Raw genomic sequence first — 13,625 nt, 5'->3', positions numbered from 1 at the left:
AAAACGATTTTCACTTTAAAAATATTTGGAAATAGGTGTACACAAATGCAAGAGTGAAGCGATTGATTTGTAAGTTGCAAACTTGCAAGTACGACTAAAATGGCGCTGGGTGACTCAAGCGAAGTATCAAAGGTCATTAGTTCAGTGTTTGGTTAGATAAGTAATTTTTTGTGTCAGGACAAGTACATTGTTTTAATTTATCAGCGTGGTCATTCCATCGAGTTTATGAGTTTGTGACACGCACATTCTTTGTTCAGAATTTGACTACACTCTGATGGAAGAAATGAATACCCACTATGGAGGTTGTATTTGTTATATATATATATATATATTTCTATTACGATACCTTTTTATATTTTATCTATTTGCTGTTGTAGATAATACGTATTTATATACATGTTTTTCTACAGTAATGGAAAATAACATTAACTATCATTAACACTTTGTTACTCTTTCTAGGTAGTGGATTTGTTCAATAAATATAATGAAAGTTTAGGATCTTACATTTCCTCAAGATGGATTGGAAAATTAATAGCAGAATACAAAATATCAAAAACCTTGTTTATTGCAATAATATCGACTCTTGTTATATTATTGGTTGCATCAATAATTATTTTACGAAAATGGAAGAACAAAGAATTTCTTCCAGAAGTAAAAGAATTTGTCGGGGTAGGTACAGGCAAGCCCAGGTTCAGAAAAAGAGACAAGGTACTTTTTTATGGAAGAAAAATGTTACGCAAAGTAAAGTCCATCAGTGGACAAGTACACGCGACTGGACAAGGAAAGAAACGGAAAGCTGTTATGAGGTTTGCTCGAAGACTTTTGCAACTTAAAAAAGAAACAGCACCGCAACAATTAAAAGTTTGTACAAAATTGTGTTAAGTTTCTCCTTGTTTTTATTACATGCTCATTGCTATATTCCGGTATTGCAATAGGTTTTAGAACCACCAGCAGAATACTTAGAAGAAGACTTAGGTCCTGGAGAGAAAGTACCACCAGATGCTTTGTATATGTTGCAAAGTATTAGAGTGTTTGGTCATTTTGAGAAGCCTGTATTTTTAAAACTATGCAAACATACAGAGATTATGAATTTACCTGCTGGATGTACTTTATTTAAAATTGGAGATCCCGATGAAAATTTATTTATTGTGCAGCAAGGCTTAGTTAATGTTTACATCACAGGGCCTGATAATTCTCAAATATCGTTAAAGCTAGTAAAAACGGGAGAATCGGTGACTAGTCTTCTTAGCTTTACAGATGTACTTACTGGGCATACAAGTACCTATAAAACTGTATCTGCCAGAACTATGGAGGATTCCATTGTAGTCAAGTTACCAATGAAAGCATTTCAAGAGGTATAATCTAGTTACCAGCATGAATTAGGACAAATTGAAAATTATTCCTACTATCTTATTTATACCTTCTAGGTTTTTCAAGATCATCCTGATGCATTTGTTCGAGTTATCCAGGTCATTATGGTCCGTCTTCAAAGAGTCACTTTCACTGCTTTACATCAATATCTTGGATTGTCCGCAGAACTAGTTAATCAAGGATCACATAAAAAGAAACAAAGTCCATTTTCTGGATCTCCGGTTAGATCAAGAACTAAAGAAAACTTTTCAACTCAAAATATAGAAAATCAGTCATACACACCTGCGGCTGTTTCGTCAGAACACGACGGAAGCGAAACGTCTCATCGCGATATTTCTACATTAAGTAGCCACCAAAGTGTACCTATTGTTATAAGTCGACGGTAAGTTTAAAAGAAAATACCATCCGAAACAAAAGATATATTGTTATTGATGTTTGTCTTGTGATAGGCCAAAAGCAAATCTTGATTGGAAGAATCAAAATTTAAGTCCACAATCAGGTCAGAGTGCAGCAGATATGGTGCCAGAATGCGATTCTCATTGGTCAAATTTTTCACCTGCAATACAGCAACAAGGATCACATCCAGATGTGATACATACAGGAAATTCATACCCAAGTAAGAAACGGTCTACTACTATCGAACCAGCTCAACAACAATTGGACGAAGCACACTTTGTGCAGATAGCTACAGAAGCTTTTGTTAAGGAACTTGGTTTAGAAGATGATTCAATACTCAAAGATGGTAAAGTTCAAATTAGAGAAGTACCAGCTGGGACCTATTTAATGAAGGAAGAATCTCATAAGGTTTGAATTCTTTTAATATCATCATTATATTATTTGTAAAAGTGGTTCGCATATTTTTACAAGTACCTTTTTTTCCACCTTTCCAGGATGTTGCGCTTGTATATGTTGTGTCTGGTTCATTAATAGTTAGTCAACGCGTTTCAGAAGGTAGAGATGCAAGTCAAGAGGTTCACATGTTTAGCGCTTATCAAGGTGAAATCGTTGGAGGTTTAGCTGTATTAACGGGAGAACCTTCTTTTTATACTATTCGAGCGAAGCATCCTAGTCGTATAGCACTTCTTAGTAAACCAACATTTTTCGCTATTATGCGAGAACAACCTACTGTTGTGTTACACGTCGCTAATTCGGTTGTTCGGAGACTTAGTCCTTTCGTGAGACAAGTATGAATACTGCATCACTTAAAGATTGGAGGGAAAAACCATAAGAAATCATTGTCTAGTATCTTTTCAGAATAACGAACGAAGTCTTTCACTCCAATCAATCGGTTAATTTATTTATAAATTAACACTAGTTATTGATTTTGTATTTTTTAAAAGGTCGATTTCGCTCTTGATTGGCTATTTCTCGAAAGTGGAAGAGCAGTATATCGACAAGGAGATGAGTCAGATTCAACATTTATTGTACTAAGTGGCCGACTTCGGTCAGTAATTACATATAAAAATGGGAAAAAAGAGCTTGTCGCCGAATATGGTAAAGGTGATCTAGTAGGTATCGTAGAAATGGTGACGCAAACTCCACGATCGACGACAGTAATGGCTGTACGAGACTCTGAACTGGCAAAACTTCCCGAAGGACTGTTTAATGTTATAAAACTTCGATTTCCGATAGTTGTTACAAGGCTAATAAATTTGCTTGGACATCGTATACTTGGCACTTGGCAACAAGCGCACACGAAGAATGGCAGTAGCGATACACAGTACGCAGCTAGAAAACTCTATTCATTATTTATATACAATTTCTTTTTTATGTAAATTCAAATTCTCCTTACATAAATACGTGAATTATAGACGGGCCGCTGCAACAGTTGATGCAAGACCAGCTCAAGTAAATTTCTCAACTGTTGCAATAGTTCCAGTATCAGACGATGTGCCGTTAACCGCATTTACGTATGAACTTTATCATTCGTTATGCGCTATTGGACCATGTTTACGCGTCACTTCTGAGGTTGTCCGTAAAGTAAGCGAATAATATTACAAGAAACACTTTTTTAGTTTCATTAAAAGCTATAAAAGTGTATAAAAAATTTTTTTTCATTAATAGACATTAGGTAGTACCATTATGGAACCTGCAAATGAGTACCGTTTAACGTCATGGCTTGCACAGCAAGAGGATCAACATCGAATTTCATTGTACCAATGCGATCCAACGTATACATTGTGGACGCAACGATGTGTCCGTCAAGCTGACTGTATTCTTATTGTGGGTCTGGGCGACAAGCCTCCTTCTATAGGCAGAACTGAACGCGAAGTTGAACGTTTAGTAATGAGAACACAAAAAGAATTAGTGCTCTTGCACAAAGAACAAAGCGGACAACCACCTACAAATACAGTGCAGTGGCTAAACATGAGGTCTTGGGTTTCTAGTCATCATCATATTCAGTGTCCTAAACGAATGTTCACAAGAAGATCTCAATATAGAATTGTAAGATATAATAATATAGATATATCACAGACGTACAATACTGCAATTTAACCATTCTCTTTTTTTTTAGAATGAACTGTATTCCAAAGTTTTGATGTCCGAACCAAATGTACATAGCGACTTTAGTAGACTAGCTCGTTGGTTAACTGGAACGTCAGTTGGACTCGTGCTTGGAGGTGGGGGTGCTAGAGGTGCAGCCCATGTAGGGATGCTTAAAGCAGTTATCGAAGCCGGTATACCTATAGACATGGTCGGTGGAGTTAGCATTGGAGCATTTATGGGCGCTCTATGGTGTATGGAAAAAAATATAACAACAACAACGCAAAAAGCTCGTGAATGGTCTAAGGTAAATATTGAAAAATTGATATCGTTTTCTTCATTGTCACTATTTTTTCCTCACAGCGGACAAATATTTTTCTCGATAGAAAATGACACAGTGGTGGAGACAGATCATGGACTTAACGTATCCAGTAACATCGATGTTTTCTGGAAAAGATTTTAATAATACCATTCAAGCAACATTTGGGGATACGTACATAGAAGATTTATGGTTGCCTTACTTTACGATAACTACAGACATCACTGATTCTTGCATGCGTACGCATACGCACGGTCTGTATATAAATGAAAATAATCTAATATTTATTTGAAGCACCGATAGTTTCCAGTTTCCTTTGATAAAGTATAATTACACATGCTTACATACACGCACATATGCATGCATATACACACGTACACATACAGAGAGAGAGAGAGGGGGAGGCAATGAGGGAGAGAGAGAGAGAGAGAGAGAGAGAGAGAGAGAGAGAGGGAGGGAATGAGGGGGAGAGAGAGAGAGAGTAAAATTGTAAATTCTTTAGATTCAACTAACTGGAAACTCTCTCGCTGTTTTGGTGAGATTTGTAGGGCTCGTAGATATGCTTCTAACCGATATTTTTTTAAAATTTAAATAAACGTGACTTTAGAACATTACGTAGAAGTAAGCTTGAACAGCGGGAGTGAGCTTCCTGGGTGAACACTATAATGACGTACTCTCCGTTTTATATGGTTTATAAAAGAATGTCTAATATTATTTGTCGTTCGAAAATTCGATACAAAGAATATATAGTCTTTTTATATGTTATTAAAAAGAGAATCTTAAAGTTACCGATACTTGCTTTAGGGTATATTCTGTCTTTTATAGAAGAATATAAAGAAAGTACAGAAAAAATGTACAAGCATACATTTAAGAAATAATTAATTCGTCGTGTTTAGGATCGCTGTGGCGGTACATTCGAGCTTCGATGTCTTTGTCTGGTTATATGCCACCCATGTGTGACCCAGTTGACGGCCATCTCCTGCTCGACGGCGGGTACGTCAATAACCTTCCAGGTAATTTAAGTGTTACATTCAAAAATTGCCTCGCATTTAACTAGAGAATGTAGTGTTTGCATATATATGTATCTACACATGTGTATCCATACATACACATGTTGAAAAGATGCATCGAGTTAAACGTATAAACAGTCTCGGATGAGAATATTTATTTATAACGTTTTTTAATTTTTGTAAAATTACCTGGACATTAAAAAGAACTTCATATCAATGGATTTTACAGTTAGTACCTTCCATTGATACGAAGTTCTAAATTTGTTTAAAAAAAGAAAACGCAATGCGAACTCAAAAATGGTATGAAGCTCACTCCCGTTGATAAAAGATGCATTTGTCAAATTCTGAATAGCTAAGTCAACTCAGGTTTACTATGGAGATACATTCGAGCCAGTATGACCATTGCGGGGGTCTTTCCTCCTATTTGCGACCCTCTTGACGGGCATCTTTTGGTCGATGGGTGTTATGTTAATAACGTGCCAGGTATCTTAAACCTGTATTGTTTATCTTATCATAGTTACAATCTATTCAATGCATAAAGGATTTCCAACATATGGCTTTATAAACTATCTGTTTAAGCTGACGAAATGTTGAGACAAGGAGCGCATCATATTTTGGCTATTGATGTTGGGTCACAAGACGATACGGATTTAACGAATTACGGTGATTCTTTATCTGGTTGGTGGTTACTATGGAAACGATGGAATCCTTTCGCAACACCTGTCAAAGTTCCAAATTTACCCGACATACAATCAAGATTGGCGTATGTGAGTTGTGTGCGGCAACTGGAAGAAGTTAAAAACTCGGATTACTGCGAATACATCAGACCACCGATAGATAAATATAAAACTCTTCAGTTCGCTAATTTTGACGAAATCAAGGATGTCGGGTACCAACATGGTAATTATTATATTTGCATTTAAATCTAAGTGTTACAGGCAAAGATGAGCTATACGAAATGTAATTTTCGTAGGGAAGAGTTATTTCGAAGGACAATTAAAAGCCGGAGTTTTACCACGATTTAATGCCGATAGAGAAAATGCTCGCGCGTTGCGAGCAAAAAATCAAGCGGCGAATCAACAATCCGTATCCTCGTATACCTTCACAGACTTAGCTCAAATGGTATGCAAAGTCTCCAGAGGAAGTAGATACGTAGATCTGGAGATTGATTCAGATACGGATGAATTGGAGGAATACGAAGCAGATTTGGAAGAAGATGCACAAGAAGTAGGTTATGCTTCTGAACCCACTGCCGGTATTCTAGATCAGGTATTGGCCTCCATTTTTTTCGAGTAATAGATTTTCTGGAATATTATTTTATCAAGTACATCAACAAAATGATACACGTGGTATCAGGAATTGAACGTTTCATGGAAATCATACACGCGTTTCTAAAACGAAATATCAAATGTTATTTCATTAACAACTTATGTATTTCAGAGTCCCGATGAAAGTCGTTTACGACGCAGAACTGGTGTTTCCTTAAGTTTATCTGACACGGAAGCTGAATCGGAATTAGACTATCATACAAAAATATTTTAAGCATTTTTTTCCAACTCTTATTTTAACATGACACATTTTCTGTATCTCACGATACATAAACATTATCTGTAACACTCACTTGTCACATGTACAAATTATTATAACTTTACAATTTCACGTAGTTTTATGATAAATATATTTATACGGAAGTACAAAAAAATTGTTAGAAAAAGGTACTAGTAAGTACTTCACGATTACCATCAAGATAACAATGCAATATTTCATTACTGTATCGTTATGAGTTGATACAGTTGTTAATATAGTTACTAAATATACGATTCTATTGTTTATATAAAATCTGTTTTTGTTGTAAATTTTATAAATATATCGCACGTAATCTCAATTTTTGAAAGTGAACGTCAAAATTGTGTTTTCATTGTCAAATGCGGATCTAAAACGGCAAGTACTGCACCTATCAAATGTAAGGATCCCGTAACAAGTATTTGATTATTTTCACTACTGTTACGATTATTTTTCTGCTGTGAGGTATTTCTTATATCTTGTAAAACTTCAAAAACACTGTTTGCAACAACTGAATTTGTTCCCCATATTTTAGAATTCATTTCACACTTCGTTTTTTGCTCGTCCATTGATATACAATTCGTTTCGTCATCCAGACTTTCAACTCCAGCAAAATTTGGCACAAAATATGCCTTATCAAATTGTAATGATTTTAAAGGTAAAAGTAGTTTAGTTGGGTCTCGAGTGCCCGATGTATTAAAAATAAGAATTTTGTTCCCTTTGCTTCTATTACTTACATCAATGAACCAGGAAATACAAGATTCCATACTTTCAATTGTATGTGCACCATCTAAGAAAAAGCTACCAATGCTACTTCTTAAACACTGCATTCGACCTGGCCATTTACAAAGTAACAAACCTTTTACAATTTTATCTTTAGACACGGTTATTGGAGAACCAGTTGACCATTTATTTGCTCTAGATCGTATCCATTCAGTAGACATTTGAATAGCTAAAGACGCGTTTTGTTGCTTTATTTTATTTCTTAATTCTGAAGCAGCTGAAAGATTTTCCCATTTATACTCATCGAATGAAGGAATAACATGTAATTTGCATTTAGTTTCAACTGCTCTTTTCTCTAATACACACATTGCTTGAGGTAATTGTGGAACAGAAAATGCAATGGTGTCTGGCTTGAAAATTCCAGATTTCTGATAAGCAATATCTTCAAGAGTATTGCCTAATAAAGCGGTATGTTCTAGTCTTAAACTAGTTATACCTATGCATGCAGGCTTTCTTACAATATTCGTGGAATCATATAAGCCACCAATTCCAACTTCAATTATAGCAACATCAACATTTTCATCTAGAAATATATTAAACATAAGAATAGTAAGAAATTTAAAATAATGAGGCATATCAGATTCATTCTCTTTCGTATTGTCTAGTTTCTTGTATAGTTTCCAAAAGTGTTCGGTAAATTGCAATTCGCTTATGGGTTGTCCATTTATCCTTATACGTTCTCTCACAGTAACCAAGTGTGGAGAACTGAAGAATCCTGTTTTAAAGCCATGTTCGCGTAAAATAGACTCTGTATATGCACAAGCAGAACCTTTTCCTTTTGTACCTGCCACATGTATAACCGATAATGTATCCAACTTTTTAAGCGTAATACCAGACCTGTGAAAATCACATTAATCAAATCATCTTGACAGTATATTACATTATTTATTCAATGCAACATAAAAAAAGAAATTACCGAAATAAATACTTTTTTGTATTAAATAATTTATTTGCAGTATTTGCACCTGAATTAGTGTTTGTTGTTACTTGTAAGTAGTTACTGTTGCTTTGTAGGCCATACAATGTTTTTATAGCACTCTATAAAATATATATGAATATACATAATACAAACAATCCTGACGATCCCTCATCCCTTTTAATAACTTCATTCATTTAATGTAAATTGTAGAATAATTTGTATTATACCTTATACGTATTATCATAATAATCGTTACATTTGTGTTCCATAATTATATGTAATATAAACCTAACAACTTCACTATAAATATGAATTTATATTAAGTAGTAAATACCGTACAACATTACCTCATAATTTTCAACTGTGCAAATGTAGCGTTGTACAATATTTCGCATTATCTTAATGCATAAAACGTACATCCAGTATCATTTATTACATAATCATCTAGAAAATAGTTAGAAAAATAGCAAAAATATTCGACACGAGATTACACGTGCACCGATCACAATTGGTCATTCATAACTGTAATCGATAACATTAGCGCGTAACGTTCTCCCACTCTGCTACCTGCGCGTCAGATATTGCGCACGAATGTAACCATGAATCGTGTGACCGCCGCAGTATCGATACCTTTAACACGGAATGTTTTGAATTAAGGAAGCGACAATTCTTCTATTGTTGCAATAATATTCGAAACATTTGTTCGAATAATAATTGTTGATTATCATTTACCTGTATTGAAAATCGTTCAACTTGTTTAAAAATAAACTTTTATATAATTCCGTACAGTATCATACGAGAAGTTAAATAATAATTTATTAATAAATGAATGAATTAAATATGAAGCTATAAATTGTAACGTGTATTGTGAACGTATATGTACGCATATATGTACGCATGCAAATATATATATATATATTTAAATATCATCCATTAGTGCGCGCGCTTATATCCAATGATTTACACCAGGTTTACGTACGCGCGTTCGCATTTTTGTCGTTATTCTTGTTATTGGAATCAGCCGTGTCGTACGCAAATCTATCCTATCGGTACATTCATTTCAAGATTCATTTTTTATTCAATTTCGATAAATTTAAATAAATCCTCGACAATGGCAGACATGTCAATGAATATTGTTACCCCACGGAAGATGTCTTTTGGTATTAATGGAAAGTTAAACGGTTTAGAAAGTAAAACTCCTTTTTTAATCGGTGTTTCGGGCGGTACTGCTAGTGGGAAGGTAAGTACAATTCCATATCGTACGTATGTACTTAGAATTTAATTACATCTATTACTTTGTACTGAATACGTTTTTTGCGCCCTAACCTTTGTCAGAAAAAAAAACGTGCATGACTTTAAATGTTGTTAATGCATTGATTACTTGTCCGATTAGGTAATTGTTTTAAATAATTTTTGTTCGTTTTTTCAGTCGACAGTATGTAAACGTATAATGGAAAAACTAGGGCAAGTGGATATGGATCACATGCAACGGCAAGTAGTTTGTATTTCGCAAGATAGTTTTTATCGAGATTTATCACCAGCTGAGAAGCTTAAAGCTGAAAAAGGTCAATATAATTTTGATCATCCAGATGCATTTGATAATGACTTGATACTTCAAACGCTACAAGACATATTGGCTGGAGTAAAATGTGAAATACCAGCTTATGACTATAGAACAAACAGTCTGTACGTGTTTATTAATGTTCGACACTGCGGCTAATAATATAGTATATCGTGTTAATTACTTTTTCCAATGGATGTGTTTCAGAATGAAAGATCAAATTACAACAATTTATCCTGCTGATGTAGTTTTATTTGAAGGTATCTTAGTATTTTATTTTCCTAAGATAAGAGACTTGTTCCATATGAAACTATTTGTGGATACTGACTCAGATACTAGATTAGCTAGAAGAGGTAATGGTATAAAATGTTTGCTGATTTTCAAACGTATAATTTTGTATATTCTCATGTTATTGCCAATTGAATACTTTTTATTTTTATAGTACCAAGAGATATAAAGGAAAGAGGAAGAGACTTAGACTATGTATTAAATCAATATATGAACTTTGTGAAACCTGCATTTGAAGAATTCTGTCTTCCTACCAAGAAATTTGCTGATGTTATCATACCAAGAGGTGCGGACAATACAGGTAAATGATACTATTATTAATAGTATATCTATAAAAACTGTGTGCAATTTAAACATAAAAGCATATGAATTACTTACATTGTAGAATATATTATCACATTCACTTTATATTTATTCTTTATGCTCGAGTTGTTTTCCAACAATACTTCTCACTGGGTCGAATACACATTTTGTATAAAGCAATATTACACAGTGGAACGTTAAAATGTTAAGTAATGAATGTAAACAATTATGGATTCATTTAATGAAATTGTTTTCTGTTATATATGTTGCAACATTCGACCTAGTAAGCATATAATATGTTCATAATAATTAATTTACATTATATCATAACCAGAATTCATTTTTGTCAAGTCTGTATCTAATCAGTGACTATAAGTCTGCTATAATTTTATAATTATGATAATTCCATTTATTCTGATGTGTTCAATGGTGACATTAAAATGTTGAATGGTATTTAATGCAGTTTAGGTACAGATTTGTACTAACAAGGCAGCTTAATAATTTTATTTTTTATATTTATACAATATATGTATATATACACATATATATATGTATATATATATAGCATTGAAATGGGTGCTGCCTGGTATATAAGGGCTATTAAAAGAAGCTTTCTTTTAAGTTAGTGCAAAATGAAGGTCATATGAAAACGTACATGGTTTGGTTATTGTATGTTTGCAGTGGCAATAGACCTTATAGTGCATCACATCTGGGACATTTTGCGTTTGAAAAAGGCTGAAAACTCATCCGGGCAGCATCCATACATCTACCAACATAGCCGTACCTCGACTTCATCCGACATGCTCAGCAGATGATTTTAGCATGATATGCTCACTTGTACAAGCACTATGTTTTTATATGTCATACCTTGATGTAGAAGCAACTTTGCAGTAATTTTAACTTTTCTTTTTTTTTCTTTCTAAATGCATAATATATGTCTCTACTATCCTTATACAACTATATTTGTACAATATTTATACCAGGTAGCAAACGATATTGCTTTTAGTATGTGTGCATCTATTCGAATCTTTAACTTGGTAGAATTAATTTCCTATTGTTCCTAAAATTTGGACATAGTGCACGATTGTACAAAGTACTTTGTCCGAACACTGTAATTCCAATGCTGCATAATAATCCAAATTTGTGCATAAGATTGATTTATATTAAAATCAGATGAGTATTATTTATTATTGTGTAAGATCCTTTATGAGTATGTATGTATTTGCAGCTGTGCATGTTTCCAAAAATTTAAATTCTTTTATACACTGTCATTTTTATTTTATGCATTGTTACAGTAATGTAAACTAAAACTTCATATGAAATGATTTAAGTGAGCGTAAAAAATATAGCGTTAGCATAATTCTTTAAGAATGTGATATTTTCAATTTAAATCGGTGCATTATTTGCATACTGCCATATTTAGATACATTTAATTGAATTATTCAATGTGGTGCTAATTTTTTTATTTGACATCTTTGTTTTTTATATAATTAAATATCATTTTAATCTCAATAAAGATATGTCAGTGTTATACAAAATACTAGATCTACCGGAAAATTCTGTCCGTTTTTAGAATAAAAGAAAATAATAAATTTTTCATACCTTGAATAAATTGTATTGAATAATATAATTGCCATCATTATTTATGACTCTTGCCAGTGTGATGGCAATTTGTATATCCCATTTTTAAAAAATACCTTATCCGTAGAGGCGAAAAATTGGGCCAGTGCTTGCCAGATATCCTTTTGATTTTTTTTATTTTTAAACATTTTGTCCTACAAAAAATTTTGTGAGGACAGAAATAAGATAATCGAAGGGTACAAAGTTTGGGGAGTATGGTGGATACAACAAAATTTCCGAGCCTAGCTTTGCGAGTTTCTGACGAGTCCCCAAAGCAGCACATGGCATTATCACGAAGCAGTATGTCTTTCCTATTGAACATCGCCAGCCTCTTTTCTTGGAGTACTGTTTTTAAATTATTATTTCATAATATGCCCTTTTCCTGTTATCATCCGATCCAAGAAGAGTTAAATTTTATTCCGTGCAAGCAGAGATGTACGTATGATGCTCGATCATTCAAATTCTTCTCACTTATCTCATGTGGTACCCATTTCAAATATTTCCACACCAATCCTAGTTTCCGAATATGGTTTGAAATGGTTTATTGAGTTTGATTTTGCTCTAGCACGATCTTGACAGTATTGAAACTTAAAATATTATTATCGGACAGATTTTTCCGGTAAACCTAATATATGTGATTATAATTTACATTGTGTAATTTGATATACTGTTTGTTTAGATTGTATAAATAGAATAATAGTAATAATAATAATAATAATAATAATAATAATAATAATAATAATAATAATAATAAAAAGTAAAATTCCCTGTTATTAAAAAGTTACCTTTAATTATTTACATATACTTTATATTTTGTTACAGTGGCAATAGATTTGATAGTACAACATATAAGAGACTTCTTAACCAACAGGGGTAGGGTAACAACAAGTTTACAACTTGAGAGTTCAATAAACAAGATAGAAAAATTGTCTAAGAGGCCACATTAATTTTTATAGTTCTAAAAATTGATAAATAAGTTGAGTTATTATATTTTTTGTTACATTCAATACTCATATATTTTTTAATGTAGAGATTCTACACTACATTAGTGATATGATAAGGTGATAACGTAGTTTCAAATAATATACTAGCAACTTTTTAGTATTACTTGTACATGTAGAAATTGAAAAACTACTTGTGCATAAAAATAATTATACATATATCAAATGATGCAAAAACTTTATGGTACAAAGTGTGAATGTAAAACGTTACATTTTACAATGAGAGGAAAAACTATTTCTGACGAATGAATTTGTAAAAATAACATTTAGCAAAACTTAGCTGTTACATAGCAATATTAGATAATAAGCTCATTAATCGTAGAAAATCGATTCACAGCAATATTTTAAACCAAAATTTTTTCTGCTATTGCTATTTATGATGTTTGTTTATTGTATAATTATT

At 33.0% G+C, this 13,625-nt stretch overlaps 3 protein-coding genes across 8 annotated transcripts; 2 read left to right on the top strand and 1 right to left on the bottom strand.

Annotated features, from left to right (window-relative positions):
* The first annotated feature begins 79 nt into the window (after positions 1 to 79).
* Positions 80 to 8,369, top strand: Sws (patatin like phospholipase domain containing sws). 4 transcript variants are annotated; one of them, XM_076899807.1, is made up of 16 exons: positions 82 to 302; positions 460 to 861; positions 936 to 1,355; positions 1,428 to 1,753; positions 1,821 to 2,175; positions 2,262 to 2,555; positions 2,712 to 3,091; positions 3,183 to 3,351; positions 3,436 to 3,816; positions 3,887 to 4,162; positions 4,242 to 4,428; positions 5,071 to 5,187; positions 5,551 to 5,667; positions 5,764 to 6,084; positions 6,158 to 6,453; positions 6,625 to 8,369. In XM_076899807.1, exons 1-16 carry the CDS (start codon positions 297 to 299, stop codon positions 6,724 to 6,726), a joined length of 4,149 nt encoding a protein of 1,382 aa, XP_076755922.1. In that variant the 5' UTR covers positions 82 to 296; the 3' UTR covers positions 6,727 to 8,369. The 4 variants fall into 4 exon arrangements, 3 of the variants coding, with proteins under 3 accessions (XP_076755922.1, XP_076755924.1, XP_076755923.1); XM_076899809.1 differs by lacking the exon at positions 5,071 to 5,187; XM_076899808.1 differs by lacking the exon at positions 5,551 to 5,667.
* Fpgs1 (Folylpolyglutamate synthase 1) lies at positions 6,573 to 8,971 on the bottom strand. 2 transcript variants are annotated; one of them, XM_076899810.1, is made up of 3 exons: positions 8,797 to 8,971; positions 8,447 to 8,568; positions 6,573 to 8,367 (listed from the first exon to the last, which is right to left on the bottom strand). In XM_076899810.1, exons 1-3 carry the CDS (start codon positions 8,866 to 8,868, stop codon positions 7,086 to 7,088), a joined length of 1,476 nt encoding a protein of 491 aa, XP_076755925.1. In that variant the 5' UTR covers positions 8,869 to 8,971; the 3' UTR covers positions 6,573 to 7,085. The 2 variants fall into 2 exon arrangements, with proteins under 2 accessions (XP_076755925.1, XP_076755926.1); XM_076899811.1 differs by lacking the exon at positions 8,797 to 8,971 and adding an exon at positions 8,677 to 8,792.
* A 447-nt stretch (positions 8,972 to 9,418) lies between these two features.
* On the top strand, positions 9,419 to 13,545 carry Uck (Uridine-cytidine kinase). Of its 2 annotated transcripts, none has more exons than XM_076899063.1 (5): positions 9,419 to 9,689; positions 9,879 to 10,135; positions 10,218 to 10,363; positions 10,453 to 10,599; positions 13,044 to 13,545. In XM_076899063.1, the coding sequence occupies exons 1-5, from the start codon at positions 9,561 to 9,563 to the stop codon at positions 13,166 to 13,168; spliced, it is 804 nt and encodes a 267-aa protein (XP_076755178.1). In that variant the 5' UTR covers positions 9,419 to 9,560; the 3' UTR covers positions 13,169 to 13,545. The 2 variants fall into 2 exon arrangements, with proteins under 2 accessions (XP_076755178.1, XP_076755177.1); XM_076899062.1 differs by lacking the exon at positions 13,044 to 13,545 and adding an exon at positions 11,283 to 11,771 and having other exon boundaries at positions 9,423 to 9,689.
* Positions 13,546 to 13,625: the final 80 nt, after the last annotated feature.

The sequence above is a fragment of the Xylocopa sonorina genome, chromosome 8 (genome assembly GCF_050948175.1).
Source record: "Xylocopa sonorina isolate GNS202 chromosome 8, iyXylSono1_principal, whole genome shotgun sequence".
Classification (NCBI taxonomy): Eukaryota; Metazoa; Arthropoda; class Insecta; order Hymenoptera; family Apidae; genus Xylocopa; species Xylocopa sonorina.
The sequence above is the reverse complement of the archived record's forward strand: the minus strand, read 5'-3'. Positions and strand labels throughout refer to the sequence as shown.

What these genes read in the sequence shown, in the direction of transcription:
- Fpgs1 (XM_076899810.1), bottom strand. Translation starts at nt 8,868, where the DNA reads ATGTACGTTTTATGCATTAAGATAATGCGAAATATTGTACAACGCTAC. An exon ending in GCACAGTTGAAAATTATGAG is followed by an intron (nt 8,569 to 8,796) that starts GTAATGTTGTAC and finishes TATATTTTATAG; the next exon opens with AGTGCTATAAAAACATTGTA. An exon ending in ACAAAAAAGTATTTATTTCG is followed by an intron (nt 8,368 to 8,446) that starts GTAATTTCTTTT and finishes TGATTTTCACAG; the next exon opens with GTCTGGTATTACGCTTAAAA.
- Uck (XM_076899062.1), top strand. Translation starts at nt 9,561, where the DNA reads ATGGCAGACATGTCAATGAATATTGTTACCCCACGGAAGATGTCTTTT. An exon ending in GACTATAGAACAAACAGTCT is followed by an intron (nt 10,136 to 10,217) that starts GTACGTGTTTAT and finishes GATGTGTTTCAG; the next exon opens with AATGAAAGATCAAATTACAA. An exon ending in TACTAGATTAGCTAGAAGAG is followed by an intron (nt 10,364 to 10,452) that starts GTAATGGTATAA and finishes TTATTTTTATAG; the next exon opens with TACCAAGAGATATAAAGGAA.
- Sws (XM_076899807.1), top strand. An exon ending in GTACGTCAATAACCTTCCAG is followed by an intron (nt 5,188 to 5,550) that starts GTAATTTAAGTG and finishes AAGTCAACTCAG; the next exon opens with GTTTACTATGGAGATACATT. An exon ending in CTGCCGGTATTCTAGATCAG is followed by an intron (nt 6,454 to 6,624) that starts GTATTGGCCTCC and finishes TATGTATTTCAG; the next exon opens with AGTCCCGATGAAAGTCGTTT.